At 37.4% G+C, this 17,901-nt stretch overlaps 1 protein-coding gene across 1 annotated transcript in view; it reads right to left on the reverse strand.

Moving 5' to 3' along the window:
• Fbxo33 (F-box protein 33) overlaps positions 1-17,646 on the reverse strand; it is a 39,898-nt gene extending 22,252 nt beyond the window's left edge. Inside the window, exon 1 of the mRNA XM_076850235.2 lies at positions 16,846-17,646. Coding sequence (XP_076706350.2) covers positions 16,846-17,459 — 614 coding nt within the window. The 5' untranslated portion in view covers positions 17,460-17,646. The remainder of the gene's footprint in view (positions 1-16,845) is intronic.
• Between the last annotated feature and the right edge of the window lie 255 nt (positions 17,647-17,901).

Below are 17,901 nucleotides of genomic sequence, written 5' to 3' on the forward strand. Positions count from 1 at the left end.
GCCTACCAAAAATCATCTTATTTTGATAAAGTTATCTAAAAGTGCACTCTTATCTCCAAGAGTGCACTTTTAGATAACTTTGCTCGTGTACAAGTCTTCTACACATCCCCACACACTGTTACTGATGCTCCAGTTTACATATTTTTATATTGTAAATTCATTATTTTATCTACAGTTATTCTTTTAAAATATTTTTGGTAGTTGTGTATGGACAGCATGCCTTCATGCCTTTATTTTATTTGTTTACTTTTATGTGGTGCTGAGGATCGAACCCAGTGCCTCACATGTGCAAAGCAAGCACTTTGCCACTGAATTACAGCCCCAGCCCCTATCTACAGTTATTCTCGACATTTTTCTTTCAACAGTGATTTACTCACAAGCATTACAATAGTATTCTATATCTACACATTTTCCATTATTACTGAATTTTATACTTTCATGTGGATTGTGTTGCTACTTAGTGTCTTTTGTTTCAATGTGAAGTACTCTGTTTAAAATTTCTTATAAAGTTGATCTAGCCGTGATAAACCCCTTCAGCTTTTGTTTATCTGGGAAAGTCTTTATCTCTTCTTCACTTCTGATGTTCTGCACTGCTGAGTATTATTCTTAGTAGGCAGGTTCTCCCCCTCCCCTCAAGTACTGTGGGCATATCATTTCACTTTCTTGGTCTGCAAGGTTTCTTCTGAGAAAACTGCTCAGAGTCTTATGGATGTTCTTTTACATGTGATAAGTCACTTTTGCTGTTTTCAAAACATTCTGTCTTTGGACAATTTGACCATAATGCTGTTGGTGTATGCCACCTTGGGTTCTTTCTATTAATACCAAATAGGAAGCTTCATCAATCTGGATGAAATGATCTAGAATCATTTCCCTCCTCATATTTAGGAAATGTTTAGTGGTTCTTTTTCTTTTTTGGTACTAGGAATAAACCCAGGGTGCTTAACCACTGAGCTATATCCCCACTCTTTTTATTTTTTATGTTGAGACAGGGTCTTTCACTAAGTTGCTTAGGGTCTCGTTAAGTTGCTGAGGCTGGCCTTGAATTTGTGATCCTCCTGTCTTGGCCTCCCACTGCTGGGAGTATAGGTGTGCACCACTGTGCCTGGTGCCATCTTGAAACAGCCTTTATGCTCCTTTCTCTTTCTCTCTCTCTCCTGTTGGGACTTCATTGCTTATATCTGTTCACTTGATGGAATCTTATTAGTTTCCGTGAGTTTTCTTCATTCATTTTTTTTCTTTTGTTCCTCTGACTTTTATTGTATTGTTTTCTTTTGAAGTATGTTTCTTCTGCTTTAAAAAATTAATTCCTGCTCTTTGTAAATACTCATTTGTTCATTTATTTACTTTTTAAATTTTCAGTTGTCTTTCAATGTTTTCTTTCACTGAGCTTCTCCAAGATGATTAATTTGAATTCTTTGAAGCTAAATCATAAATCTCCAACTTTTACTTTTCTTTCTTCTCTTTTCGCAGTATAGGGGGAGAAAAACAGGGGCATCCTGATCTACATCCCTAGCCTTTAAAAAAAAAGTTGAAACAGGTCTCACTAAGGTGCTGGCCTTGAACTTGTGATGTGTGGCCTTAGTCTCCTGAGTTGCTGGGATTACAGGCATGTGCCACTATATCCAGCATAAATCTCCGTTTCCTTTGGATTGGTTACTATACATTTATATTTGATTATGTCTTGCTTTCTTCATTTCTCATGTTCCTTGTTTAGGAGGTCTACCTCATCTGCAGGGAAATATGTTCCAACACCCCCAGTGGTGGACTGAGACAACAGTATCAAACTCTATATATACGAAAAAATTTTCCTATATGTATATATTTATATAGTTTAATTTATAAATTAGGCACAGTAGGAAATTAACAACCAATAGAACAAATATAATAACATATAGAGACATATAAAATACAAGAGACATATAAAATACAAGAGACATATAAAATATGGTCTCTTTCAAAGTGTAATTTTTATTTTGCTTTTGTGAGCTCATGGGTTTATCATTCTGTACACTACTGTACCAGAGTTAATCTGTCTTTCCATGTTTTATGCTCTGGTGCTTCTTTTGCACTTTTACGAATGTAGATTGTATTGGCAATCTTGTTCCAGAATGGCCTTGTTTCACTGCAATTTAAAGTTGCTTTGGATGGCATTCTTTATCCTTAATCAATACCTTTAACTCTGCCAGAAATGTGGCAATAGCTTATTCATTGGCAGGCATAGTTTGTTCAGTAATTTTGATATTTTTTCAGTCCAAACCTATTCCTGAATCATATTTGCAAACAATGGCTTGATGTCACCTGTTTTAGGACATCCCTTGCTGAAGTCTTCATATAGACTTAATGCTTTCTGTAGCAAAATGTTTCCATTAATTGAAATGTGTTTTATGTTCATGTTTTACACTGACAAATTTAGTGCCCTTTTCACCTTAATTATGCTTTTATCATACACTGTGGCCACAATTTTTGCAGTTTGAGGTGTCACAGCAATACTAAAACAAATTTATTTTTCCATCTTTACCATTTCAGAGAGAATATCTGTTCTCTTTGTAGATTCCACCAAACTTAGTGTACGATTATTTTCTTTCCTTAAGGACTTTCACATTTTCACTTCAAGGAAACACTTCCAAGGCTTTCCTTTGGCTAATTTGAACTGCCAGCATCACTATTCTGTGCTTTAGGGTCATTATTAAGTAAAATAATGGTTACCTGAATGAGATGCCTTGAATCATTCTGATAAATGAGATGGCTATTAAAATGGTATGCAATTTAGAACTTTTATTTCTGGAATTCTCCACTTAATATTTTTGGACTGTTGTTAAGAATGGAGAACTGAAACTTTAGAAAGTGAAGCTGTGAATAAGGAGGGACTCCTGTATGGTTGTGTTGGTGTCAGCATTTGAAGAAACTGTACTTTCACCCAAATCTCACAAAATAGTATCAGGTATAGGAGGTGCTCATTCCTTTCCCTTTGTTCTTAGCTGTTCCAGGTGACTACGCTCTGCTGATCCTTTAGTTCTTGGTATGAAGAAAGATGGAAACCAGCTCCTTGGGGATAACACTGAAAGACTGGGTATAAGGTTTACCTCATTTCTTTCCTCTTTCTGGAGGAAAAGCCCCCTTCTTAGCTTTTTCTCAGTCTCCACAAACAAGTGTTAGTTATCTCAAGGTTCTCTGTTCTACGGGTCTTTCAGTGCTCAATATGAGACAAATCAGAAATTGGCTCCTTGGGGAACATACCAAAAGGTTAGAAGACATGATGCCAGCTGCAAGCTCCACACTCTTTTTTCCCCCGCCAAAGACAAGTCACAGGAGATTTTCTTGATCCTAAGCTGAGCTGGTTTGGGGAAAGGGCTAATGTAAGCAGAGTGAAATTTACTTCTCTTACTCATAATGGTGTGAATTTTCTCAGCTTTGTATTTGTCTGGGGTGCTTTAACTTCTTGACTGGTTTCTGCACTTAAAACATATCTTTGTCTTGAATATTGTTAGCTTAATGTTTAAGTGGGGAAAACAAAGGCTTGGACTTCCTATTCCACCATCTTGCTCTCATGATAGAATTTTTGATTATGAGAAAAATATGCACATACCATAATATTAATTAAAAAGTACAAAATAATAAAGTATTCTTGTAATTTTTCAGAAAGATGCATTACATTATCATCTCTAGTGAATCTTACTTTATTTTTTTCTGAATTTTTCACATTTTCTATTTTTATAAACATTATTTGAGAATTAAGGAAAAAAGTAGCTTTAAATAACTTTCACCTTTTTAAAAATTTAACTTTAAAATCACTGAAAAAAGTTGAAACTGAATCATAGCAAAATTTAGTGAGTTAATATAAAGAGTCTCTCAGAAGATTTTCAGTTTTGGATCTAGCTATTCAATATTTTAAAATGTACTAGCAGTGTTGAAAACATACACTACAGGGCACTTTAACAAAAATTCTAACTGCAGCAATAAAATGCTAATATTACTGTTACACGAACAAACTTTCTTCACAGACATAATGACACAGACTTTTAAGATTTGTGGAATCCAATCTTCTCTCTTTATAGATGAGGAAATTGAAGTGACTTATCTAAGTCTGCAACACTACTTAAGGCAGAAACAAGTAGAGAACCCTGATTTTGACATCCACTTTGTTTATGCTATTTGAATTTAAAACTGTGTGCTTAAATATAATGGTCTTATTGGAAGTGACAGGAAAAACTATAAGTGATTTATCTTAGAATAGTATATGAGGGGCAATTGTGGAAAAAGTTTTTTAGTACTTATTTTTCCATTCAAAATGAAAATGTATTAATGATACAAAATAAAATAATTAACTTTAAAAGTTAGAAAAACAAAAATAATTGACAATTCAGGGGTACCTTTCAAATATAACATGTTGAAATTAGATAATATACCATGTGGTAGAAACTGCACCCACATTGCTTGTAATTGTTTTAGACAGTAGAAAAGGAACTAAAAAGAGTATTTAGACAAGAACACAGAAGAGAACCCACTTAACTTGTGGCAATAAATAAATGCCTCATTTTGATGACAGGAGACTCTTCCATAACAAGATAAGACTAATTGTGCCACATATAACTTTCATTTTTATTTTTTTTGTAGTACCAGGGATGGAACGCAGTGGCACTCTGCCCTTGAGCTACATCCCCAGTCCTTTGTATTTGTCATTTTGAGCAAACTTACAATCCTCCTGCCTCAGCCTCCTGAGTTAGGAGGATTATAGGCATGTCCCACTGTGCCCAGCCACATACTCCTTTTAATTAAAAGTGAAATCTGAAACCTGAGTAGTCATTCATTATTGTTGAATAACAAGTGGAACTCAAGTAGAGGAAAGTGTTCATTCCTGCAGAATATCCGTAACATACAACTAGCTCAAAAACTATGTAACAAGGGCTGGGGTTGTGGCTCAGCGGTAGAGTGCTCACCTAGCATGACAAGGCCCTGGGTTCGATCCTCAGCACCACATAAAAATAAGTAAATAAAATACACATATTGTGTCCATCAACTAAAAAATAGATATTAAAAAAAGCATGTAATAATAATATACCAGGAAAATTTTATAGTTAAGTTAGAAATATTTTTCATCTTAAGTCTTCAAACTATATTCGATAAAGGGGCTAAAAGCATGCAATGGAGGAAGGATAGCATCTTCAACAAATGGTGCTGGGAAAACTGGAAATCCATATGCAACAAAATGAAACTGAATCCCCTCCTCTCGCCATGCACAAAAGTTAACTCAAAATGGATCAAGGACCTTGATATCAAATCAGAGACTATGCGTCTGATAGAAGAAAAGGTTGGCTCCAATCTACATATTGTGGGGTCAGGCTCCAAATTCCTTAATAGGACACCCATAGCACAAGAGTTAATAACAAGAATCAACAAATGGGACTTACTTAAACTAAAAAGTTTTTTCTCAGCAAGAGAAACAATAAGAGAAGTAAACAGGGAGCCTACATCATGGAAACAAATTTTTACTCCTCACACTTCAGATAGAGCCCTAATATCCAGAGTATACAAAGAACTCAAAAAATTAAACAATAAGAAAACAAATAACCCAATCAACAAATGGGCCAAAGACCTGAACAGACACTTCTCAGAGGAGGACATACAATCAATCAACAAGTACATGAAAAAATGCTCACCATCTCTAGCAGTCAGAGAAATGCAAATCAAAACCACCCTAAGATACCATCTCACTCCAGTAAGATTGGCAGCCATTCTGAAGTCAAACAACAACAAGTGATGGCGAGGATGTGAGGAAAAGGGTACTCTTGTACATTGCTGGTGGGACTGCAAATTGGTGCGGCCAATATGGAAAGCGGTATGGAGATTCCTGGGAAAGCTGGGAATGGAACCACCATTTGACCCAGCTATTGCCCTTCTCGGACTATTCCCTGAAGACCTTAAAAGAGAGTACTACAGGGATACTGCCACATAGATGTTCATAGCAGCACAATTCACAATAGCTAGACTGTGGAACCAACCCCGATGCCCCTAAATAGATGAATGTATAAAAAAAATGTGGCATTTATACACAATGGAGTACTACGCAGCACTAAAAAATGACAAAATCATGGAATTTGCAGGGAAATGGATGGCATTAGAGCAGATTATGCTAAGTGAAGCTAGCCAATCCCTAAAAAACAAATGCCAAATGTCTTCTTTGATATAATGAGAGCAACTAAGAACAGAGCAAGGAGGAAGAGCAGGAGGAAAAGATTAACATTAAACAGAGTCATGAGGTGGGAGGGAAAGGGAGAGAAAAGGGAAATTGCATGGAAATGGAAGGAGACCCTCACTGTTATACAAAATTACATATAAGAGGTTGTGAGGGGAATGGGAAAAAAATAAGGAGAGAAATGAATTACAGTAGATGGGGTAGAGAGAAAAGATGGGAGGGGAGTGGGGATAGTAGAGGATAGGAAAGGCAGCAGAATACAACAGTCTCTATTATGGCATTATGTAAAAATGTGGATGTGTAACCAATGTGATTCTGCAACCTTTGTAATGTTTTGAATAATCAATTAAAAAAATTAAGTCTTCAAACTAATTTGTTCTGGTTCCTATAACACTGATAGATACAACCTATTCACCAGTCCTAAGATATGTTGTGAAATAACCCAAAATCATGAACAGTGCCTCACCCTCTTTGTAAAGCATACAAAAGCCATTATTATCACCAAAAAGAATGAATTTCTTTAATCTAATTGTGTTCTTTAACCATATTTTTAAAAGTCATCAGTTCCAGATGTGGGGCTAAATCATATTATCAAGCACTTAGAACTTAAAAACTCAGCCTACAGACCACTCTACTCCGTGTTTATTCAATTACTAAAATATGTATTGTGTACTAATGATGTGAAGGAGTTATGGTAGTTAAGTTTCAACCATCCATGAACTTATTATTAGATTCTTTGAGTGGAAATAAGGGTTTCAAAAATACCATTTCTTTAAAAATTAGGTGATATGGAGGAATTATTGATAACTTTGTTAATTAAGTATATTAATGGCATTGTAGTATTTATGAAAATGCCAGTAATTTTCAGAGCTCTTCATACTTTAGTGTGCAAGGTAAAATGACACAGAAATCTGGAATTTGCTTTAAAATATTTTAGCAAAGAAAAAGGACAACAAATGTTGCAAAATCAAATTACTCGGGGTGATGGATATAATTGGAATTCATGTATCTGGTTTTGGTGTGTTCAATAATTTCATAAGATAAATTAGAAAAACAGGTAGTCATTTCTCTAATTATGTAATCCTGGCAAGTTTACTCAAGTATTCTGTGCTTCAGTTTCACCAACTATAAAAGAGGAATAATAAAGGTAATAATAAAGGAATAATAAAGGATTGTTGAACACTGCTGTTTGACTAGAAAAGCCAGCTTAGGGTTTGAAGGGATGTCAAGAACACATCCAAACAATGTCTGCAGTGCTGGCAATACAAATGGGCCTTATCAGCCTAGTGACCCTGGTGGTGGTTCTGTAGATTCTAACAAAACTTTGGTATGTAGGATGTGTGGCTTCAGAAGGTGGGGCTAAGTTCCTGAAGATCAAAGTTGGCTTAGGTGGTTATGTTTCCTCTTTGTCTTCAACCAAAATTATTCTTTTTAAGGTTTTTAAATGTGGAATTCTTTTTCCATATTATTAGCAACATCTGAATAATAAACCAGGTTAAAATGTAGCTTGACTCAGTCCCCTATTTCTTCCTCTTTCCTTATATACGTAAGGGATATAGTAGAAGAATGCACATGAAGGAGGTTTGAGTTAAAAAACAGATTTAACAGGGGCGTGTGTTACAGATGATGAGAACAGTGGTTTGGACACAAGATGAAAAAAGAACACTCCTTCAGAGCATCACCTGCTTCTTCCTTCCCACCCACTCCTATCATCTGAATCCATAGCTCATATGAGGAACAGACTCAGGCAAATGCCAAAAAGTAATGAGTTTTTGTAAGCAGAAAAGTGAGTGAGGATAAAAGAAGTAAAGGAAAATTCCCAGTGATCACAGTAAGGAAACTCAAGAAGTTTCTGGGGAAATTCAATAGACTGACCCAAATTTATGTAAGGCCTATACGAACAGGGCACTGTTGTACAAGTCCTTTGGTAGTAACAAGTTCAACACCAAAGAAAAGAAATGTTTTCAGAAAACAAACTGTGTCTAAACCCTAATGACATGTCTATTGACATCCAAATGATTAACACAAAAAGAAAAAAAAATGATTAAGAATAACCATAAAGAAAAGTATTTTTAGATATTTAGGGAACAGCAATTTAAAGGACTTTATACAATTATATCTAATTATTTGTGCTCAGATCCCAGTTCCAGAAAACTTCTAGATAAAAATAAATACAGAATCGAACTACTCATCATTTCTGCTGCTCTTACTTGTGTCCAAGCCACATTATCATCTTTTGCTTGAATTACTCCCACCCTTATGCTGCAAGCTGTTCCCAACACAGCACCCAGAATGATTATTTCGAAATATCAGTTCATGCTACTCCTCAGCTCAAAATGCTTTGATGGTCCCTCATTTCAAAGTAAAAGCCAAAGTCCTTACAGCAGCTTACAGATTTTCAAATAATTTTTCAGGTCTCCTGCTTTATTATGGTACTAGGGCTCCAACCCAGTGCCCTGCATGCCAGGTAAATGGTCTACCACTGAGCTACATTTCCAGACCTTTTTATTTTGAGACAGGAACTTGCTAAGTTGCCCAGGATAGTTTTGAACTTTCAATCCTCATGCCTACCTTCCCAAATACTTCAGAGTACAGGTATCTGCTACTGTGCCTGGCTCACTTCCCCCTTGTGAGGCTAACTTCTTCTATACCTTACTGCTTTCTTTGCTGTCTCTCAAATATGCCAGTAATACTCCCATTGCAGAGTCTCTCCAATTACTACTTGTCCTGGCTAATATCACTATTTTCAGAGATACACACGGCTTGGTCCCTCCCTTTTTTCAAATACTATTTCAGCAGTTAAGACCTTCCATAATGTATTTATTTTTGTACAGAAACATTTCTTACTACCTCTACCACTCCCATCTCCCTTCACTGTGTTATTTTGCTTCATAGCATATATTACCAACTGATATACTATATCCTTGTCATCTTTTCCCATTAGACTAAACTCTATGATAAAGAACTTTCTGATTATTAGCTGTATCTCCAATTCCTACAATAGGGCCTGGCATTTGGTGCATTTACCTTAATTTATGAGAAAAACTAAAAAGTCAATCTAACTACAACTCAATTATCACAGATGTCACCTGCAAACCAGTTTTCATTTATATTATACAATAGGAATCTCTCTAAAACAACACATTTGCCGGAAAACTATAAATTCTTTGCTTATACCCTATAATTTTTTTCTTTTTGGGGTGCAGAGGGTTTCTCACTGTGTTGCCCAGGCTAGTCTTGAACTCCTTGGTTCAAGAAATCTTCCCACCTCAGCCTGTCAAATACCTAGCACTAAAGGCTTACATTACCATACCTAACCTGTATTTGTCTTTTCAACTACAGTTACTGAAAAACACACAATTTAAATATGTATATTAAAATTCCACTGAAAAAATATTTTTTGTTATGATTTATATATGAGGTGTCCTCCAAAAACTTAAAAGAGTTAACGCAGGAAGTCCAGAGGTAAAATGATTAGGAGAGCTATAACCTAATTAGTCCATCCTAGTATGAATAGACTGAATGGGTGGTAACTGTAGGCAGCAGGGGCATGGCTAGAGGTGGTGGGTCATTGGGGGCTTGCCCTTTGAGGATTTTTCTTTCCTGTTGCCCCTCCCATTTACTCTGCTTTCTGGTTGCCATTAACTTTGCAGTGCTCTTCTGCCATGCCTTACTGCCATGATATTCTTCTCATCTTGGGCCCATAGCAATGGAGTCATTTAACCATAGAGCTAACCTTTGAAACTGTGAGCCAAAAGAAACTTTTCTTTCTCTAAGTTGTTCTTGTTGGGCATTTTGATGACAGTGACTAACATGTTTGTTTTCTTTACAACATAAGAATTTCCCCATTACAACTTTTGATAGTCTCAGAAAAACCAATTTAGGCAAATTCTTCGAAAACTATTAACCAACTATGTACTCAAGAAATACTTCTCAAGATTTAATTGCAGAGGGATAAAAATCCTTAATTTTTCCCTCAGATTCCAGTTGGACTGTTTAGTATAACTAAGACACAAAGCATCTGAGATCTCAAGCATTAAGATTTTGTTTTTCTTCTGTTGTTCAAGATTGGGGACTTCACCTATGGCAGTGTATATTTCTGTTCATACCAGAGAATCCAAAATTATTTCCATGATGTAATAAGAATAGTGGAAAAATGCAAAAATGCAGCCACCTTAAACTGGATTTAATATAGATAATTCTAATTATCTATGGAAACAAGGAATACAAATGAACCTGATTTTTAAAAAATATACTCATAAATAGATTAAAATCTTTCCCAATGCTAAACAAGATTATGAATAATTTTTTTTCTATTTCTCAAATAATAAAAAAAAGTAATTACATGAAATTCTCTTGGGTCAATTCTATTTTTCTTAACCCACATTCAATGTGAGTGTTTTTACACTGACATAACACTTTTTTTAATTTCCCTTTTGGTAGTGGGGATTGTACTCAGGGATACTCAACACTGAGCGACACCACTAGCCCTATTTTTATTTCCTTTTTGGTAGTGGGAATTGTACTCAGGGGCACTCAATCACTGAGCCACACCACTAGCCCTATTTTGTATTTTATTTAGAGACAGGGCCTCACTGAGCTGCTTAGTGCCTTGCTTTTGCTAGTTACTTATGACTCTTAAACACTTGAAATATGGCTTGTGGGACGAACCAAATCTTTAATTTTGTTTAATTAATAAAATCTAAATAACTACGTGTGGCTAGTGGCTACAATACTGAATAGTGCAACATTAGAGCCCAGAAATAAGTCACTGGCCTGTAATAATATTCCTTATTAGCTTCATTAGGAACCATTAACTAAACCTATTTCCCAGAATTTATAAGTTCCATATAAGAATCACCACCACCCCCAAATCCCAAAAAGTTACATGTGAAAGGTATATTTAAATACAATTAACATTGAAAATTATTTTTTAACATACTATCAAAACATAATTTTATCAATAAGGAGGTCAAGAAAATTGAGCAAGTCTTGCACATATGGTGCAACTCTACATTGTGCACAGAGAAATGAAAAGTTGTGCTCCATTTGTGTATAATGAATCAAAATGCATTCTGCTGTCATGTATAACTAATTATACAAATAAAAAAAATAAAAAAATCCACAAGAACCAGAAAAAAAATGGAATGAGTCTTAAAAAGAGAAATGATGAAAAATATTTGCTTCTTTTTCTCTTACATCTAATCAGCAAGTCCTCTTGGCTTTACAATTCCAAATTCATCCACTTCTTTCCACCTCTTCTGTCTCTACATTAGTCCAAACTACTATCATCTCTTATATACATTACTGCCATTGCTTTCCAACTAGTCTCCCTGCTTCCTCTCTTGATCTATTCATTATATGCTACCAAAGTGATGATCTTAATGCAAATTACATTTGTTATTCTTGTCCTTAAATTTTTTTAAATGCCTTCTATGCTTAGAATATATTTCAAATTCATTCCACATGTCATATAACCCCATGTCATATAACTCCTCCTTTCTTCACACTGAAGCTCATCATGACACTGTTCTCATACTCATTGCTATGGTCCTGTCAGACTTTCCTAGTACTCCTATTGGTCAAAAATTTGTCTGGTGGTAAGGTCTTTGTGCTAAGAATGTAATTTGCTCAGATCTCTCAATGGGCAACTCTTATCATTCATGTTACAACTCAAATATCCTTCTCAAAAGAGGTTTTCCTAGATCAATATCTACTGTTGCCATCTAATCACTATTACATAGTTCTCTTTTATCATCAGATTTTCTGAAATAACCTTTTATTAAGTTACTTGTTTCTGTCTTCCTCCTCTAGGATGTAGATTCAGTGAGAACAGGGAGCTTTTCTTAACTGTATGATACACAATAGGCTCTCAATATTTCAGGAAAAAAAACCCAAGTTTTCTGTAACTGTCATCTTAGATTCTATATAAACTGGTGAAGTTGGTGGAGTTCTTCCAAGACTGTCTCAGGGACAATACTACATTAAAATGGAAAGGTTTAATGACTTCACCCAAAAGCTGCTCAATAGCTTCATTTAACAGGAAAAAAAAAAAAAAAAGATATTTTTTCCTTTACATTTTATCCTCCTTTTATCAGTTTCTCAGTGATCAGAAGAATGCACCTATGGGAATGGGGATGTACTTCAGTGGTAGAACAACTTTCTGGTCTGCCTGAAACCCTCGGTTTGATCCCAGCAATGCCAAAAAAAAAAAAAAAAAAAAAAAAGAAAGAAAGAAAGAAAGAAAAGGAAACAAAAAAAGAATGTACCTATGGAGAGAGCTCTAATCCCTTTCTTAGCAGCCCTTCCAGGAAGTTAGTTTTTTTAGACTCTCTTCTCAATGACCTTGAAGTTATCCCTAGGGAACCATATTAATATGTCAGTTTTTTAAAAATATATTTTTAGTTTTTGATGGACCTTTATTTTATTCATTTATTTATATATGGTGCTAAGAATCAAACCCAGTGCCTCACATGTGCTAGCAACCACTCTACCATGGAGCCACAACCTCAACCCCTCTATGTCAGTTTTAAGGTAAGGAGTCTGTGGGATTGCATAGTCTCACCTCACTTCTCTAACTGCTACTTGGGCAGTGTAGACTAAGAAGATTCCCAACAAACTTATTTAATCTGTAAATGGGCTTTTTAAGGCAACATATAATAATAAGAAAGTCAGCTCCCAAAAGTGAAACGCTGTTCCATATACAATTTATTATCTCTGATGAGGAAAAATATTTCAAGAAAAACAAGGCAGTTGTAAAAACTTTCAAGGTACTTCCTAACATCTTAGATAGTAATCTGAAATGTCCAAAAATTTTAACTTATTTATAGATGTACTATTAAGAGATCTTGTTACTGTGTTTTGATAGACTGATATTGAGGAAATAATACAAAGCTAAGATTTTTCCTTCCTGTGTATGTCAAATCAATAAGATAACAACAACAACAAATCAAAGAATTGCTAGTATTTTTTTCTGTAAGAAGGTGCTATAGTTTGAATCTGAAATGTCCTTCAAATGTCCATGTGTTAAAATCTTGGTCCTTAACCTGTGGCACTATTGTGAAGTGGTAGAAACTTCAAGACTTTGGACCTAATGGGAAATTTTAGGTCCTGGGCACAAGCCCTTGAAGGGGATTGTGGGACTCTAGTTTCTTCCTTTCTTTCTCCACATCCCAGACATGAGATGAGTGGCTTTTTGCTCTATAGCATGCTTCCTACCATGATCAACTGCCTTGCTACAGGCCCAAAAGCAACAGGTTCGAACAGTCAGGGACTGAAACATCCAAAACTGTGAATCAAAATAAACCATTTCTCTTTTTAAATTGATTTATCTTAGGCATTTGCTGTAGTAATGGAAAGCTGACTAACAGAGGGCATAGAAGCATAAATTGAAATGTTCAATTTACACACATGTAACGAGAGATGTAATCTAGAGTTTTAACAGGAAATCAATCTGTTCTGGCAGTTTACAATATTCATTCTTTTAAATACCCCAATTTAGCATTTCATTAAAAAAGGCTTATGTAAAATATTTTATACAGTCCAGAAAAACATAAACTAGATAATGACAATGTGCCTGTGGCTACTGTGAAAGAATGTGTTTTCAGCAAGTGAGTCTATTAACATAAATCTTATGAATCACAGACTCTTATTTTTCTTAATTGGTCTAAAATACAGCATTTCAAGTTGATACTCAACATGATAAGCAAATTAAAAACTATAAATATATTTCTGAATTTGTTATTTTATGGTACAATTTTTTGGAGAACTGTGAAAGAAATTCAGCCAATTGAACCTATCATATAGTTGATTGAGTCCTTACTGTATTTCTGTTTTATATATCAAGTGATAGGTGTCCTAGCCCCTTGTAAATAAGGGATTTATGAAACATGAAGGACTGTTTTACCTTCTAAGAGCCAGTTCTACACCTCATTTGTTGTTCCTAACACTAAGATATCAGTATGGCAACCATAATCATTCTGACAATGAATGTGAGCAAAACAAAATGTCAATTATCCTCGCTGAAGATCAGTATCCTTGAAATTTCCCACAATTTAAGGTTACAGTTTTTGTTCTTTTCTTGAAGTACATGAAATTATCTGGAATAAAACAAAGTAACAGTCTGGATTGTATGAACTGTATAAAGCAATTTAACACAAAGCCTGGAAGCACAATATTTATGCTCTGGTATAATACCCTTTTCCAACTTGTAGAACTGCAGAAATTATAAAACAAAACCACTACAAATTTAAAAAGAAAAATATCAAACGTTTATATAGTTACTAAATGTCATGGTTTGGAAAACCAAAATGCCACTAAACGATGTTATTATACACTATGCTTCAGGTCTTTAATTGAACCTGATCTGATGTCTGTAGTTTATGATTACAGAAAGAAATATCAGGTTTTCCCAGATTTACTAAATAACAATTTGATTTAAAACATTTTCAGATTTGTTAAAACTTAAAGGAAACCAGTTATGTCTATATTTTTGATAGCTGGATTAATACTTCCAGTATTACTAGAGCAACAAGACATTTTCAAACATAAAAGGCATAACTTATACCTAAATTTATAAACTTATTTAAAAAACTCTTTGACCAAATTGTTATGTGCATGTTATAAATATGAAATTCATCACATTCATCACAATGAATCCCATTATTATGTAAAATTAAATGCAATAAAAATGCAATAAAAAACTCTTTGAAACATCCTTAGTACAAATAATACAATTATACTAGTTTAATTTCAAACACATACATGAATATGCTACCAAAGCAGCATCACGTGTAGGTAGCTCCATTCCTATAGTAGACAACAAGAAAATCTTAAAATCAGGATGATAGTCTTCTGTATTTGTATAGAGGTGACTGCTGACATAGAACAGCAAGCATAGGTGGCCTTACAGACAAGTAGATTGGGATGCTAATAAAAGTAGTAGGGGTGAGGAAGAGGTCAGGAGAATTAAACAACAAAGGGAAGATGTGATATGCCATTATTTGCCTACATAATGTTATTCATCCATCCATATGTCCAAAAAGTTATTAAAATGCTGAAAAGAAAGTAGGCACTGTAAAATGTTAGTTTTTACTTTGACCAAAGTCACACATTTTTTTTGGATGGTTGCACAGAAGGGCTATATGATTTCAGAACAGACTAAAACTCCAGTCTTGGTTTATCAGTGAGTTTGAGTCTTTCAACTTCTGGGTCAGTTGGTCCTCTAACTTACACGTACAACTCTGAGAAAGAATCTCCAACTTAATCAATACTAACAGCCTAATAATACTTAACTGACTCTCTTGCACAGTAAAATCAAAGTAAGTAAATGGAATGCCTTCATGTAAAAAGCTGTGGAAATACACAGGCCACTGGAATAATAGAGCCATGCTCCAGATACAACTTGGTGTTATAATGCTTATCTCTTGACTTCTGATCTGGACACAGAATTATGGAAATATCTATGTACCTATAATATTTATATAAATTCACAACTAACCAAGGCCTGCTCTCAATCGTCTTTAGCACAAATGCTGGCAGTGTGTTTACTGCAAAAGGAAGAATGTGATTCTTGGTAGAAAAATAATGCTGCATGACAATGTGTATACCACCTGACCTTGTAAAGCATCAGTTTCGTTTCTGTAAAACAGGATAACAATCAAACCCTGACTCATAGGGTTAGTGAGAGGCTCAAATAGGAAATGAATTTGAAAGTACTAAACCTATGTAAGGTTCTCGTTTTCCCCCTGAATTTTTGAACTTTCAACTTAAAAGAGGTTTAAGATCAAAATATTCAAACGTAGGAAATACAAACTAATAGGGTTTGGAAAGGGTGAAAGAGAAATAAATTTACGATCAGGATACTGAGTTAGAACAGGGGGAGTTGCAGAATTATAGTAAAGCCCTGTTGCAAACCCAGAAGAGTTTCATGCTTATCCATTGTAGACATGGGCCGGCCATGGCACCCCCATCCCCACCCCCAAACTATACTGTGTTAGGCTTAGGTGAATCACTGGGGACAAGTTCAGTCTGGAGGTGCACTGCCGGAGGGGGGGGTGGGGTGGAGGGCGCTGAGGGGGGTAGACTTCCAATTCTGACAATCACCTCTCCCCCAATACTTTCAACGAACACTCCACTCCTCCTTCTCTTTGGATCTGGTCCAGCCTATTTGAACAATTCCAGGTGGAAAAAAAAAAAATGACTGTTAAAAACTTCTTTTAGAAGGACTCTGTAACTATGGAACACCAGTAGCACCATTACTCCTTCCCTACCATCATCTACTTCCAATGGTAAGGTTCAGTGTCTGAAAACCGGGTTATGTTTTGTTTCTCCCACAGGCCTTACCCTCCAAGTCTGACTCTCTCATGTATGAAATGAAGAATGATAGCTCCTGTCAGCTTCATCCCACCTCCACCAAGAGGATGAATGAGACAGTGTCTGGAGTGGTGTCTGAAAAACACTTGAGTCCATCGCTGTAAAGTGTCCCATTATGCCCTCTTGCCTTAAGAAAATCGTCCTGTTAGAACCGACATCTTCACTGAAAAAAGCAAGGCTGAAGCGAGCTTGGCGCGTCCCACACAATCTATTTCGGGGAGAAGGGAAGGGGGCCCGTCGCCAGTCGGGAGCGGGGACTGGGCCCACCAGAAACCTACCTGTTGTTCCGGATGCTGACCAGCACGCATAGCACCAGCTCCAAGTAGGTGCGCAGCACTTCCAGCCAACGGGTGGAGAGCTGCAGGCCCTCGACTTCTTCCCCTCCAGGCCCCGAGTCCGCGCCACCTCCGTCGCCAGGGCCGCCGCCTCCGCTCAGGTAGTTCTCCGCGGCGAACTCAACGCGCAACTCTCGCACGAACCAGCCGCACTTGCGCATGAGGAATTCGAGCCGGGGCTGCTCCGCCGGCGAGACGCGGAGGCAGATGCGGAGCTGAGGCCACAGAGCCGGGTAGAAGAGGCACTCGCGCCAGTGCGAGCAGGAAGCCGAGGCCCGCAGCCGGTCCGGCGCGGGCAAGAAGGAGAAGATATGCACGATCAGCTCGCTGGGTAGCGACGCGGCGCCCGCTGCCTGCCCGCACAGAGCCATCCGGCCCCGCCGCCGGCTGTCGGCTCCCGGCCGCCCCCGCAGTCCCCGGAGCAGCCCCCGCAGCCGTCGCAGCTGCTGCAGCCGCAGCCGCTGCCGCCGCCGCCGCCACCGCGCCACTCGGGCGGCCCCGGCTCGGGTTCGAGCTCCCGGCGGTCGGGGCTGCGGCACTGACAAGAACAACAACATCAATGACAAGGAAGAAGGGGGCGGAACCGTCGTGGGTCTCGGCGGAACCAAGTGGAGTACAAGTTGCGGAGAGGGGGAAAGGCTCCTATGTAGGTGGCCTGCAAATAGCGAGTCGTAGGCCTTTCAAACTGTACTCACACGCGTCCAAGGCCTGCCCAATCTGTAACTTCAAAACCCTCGCTGGTACTGTCTAGGGGCCCGGAAGTAGCTGGGCTTACCGTAAGGAAACGACAGCCCTCCCCGCGCCTGGAGGCGGAGGCTGGGCAGTGGTAGGAGCTGAGTTTGACGTCACCCGTGGTGGGAGGAGCCCGGTGCGAATGAGCGCGACTTCCGGAATGAGGATGCGCCTGGTTGCCGGTAGGGAAAGGGAGTCGCCGCACGTGACTCCTGACGCACGGAAGCCAGGGGCATTGAGGGGGCGGGGCCCGGACTGGGCGCTGGA

Source organism: Callospermophilus lateralis, chromosome 3 (genome assembly GCF_048772815.1).
Source record: "Callospermophilus lateralis isolate mCalLat2 chromosome 3, mCalLat2.hap1, whole genome shotgun sequence".
NCBI lineage: Eukaryota > Metazoa > Chordata > Mammalia > Rodentia > Sciuridae > Callospermophilus > Callospermophilus lateralis.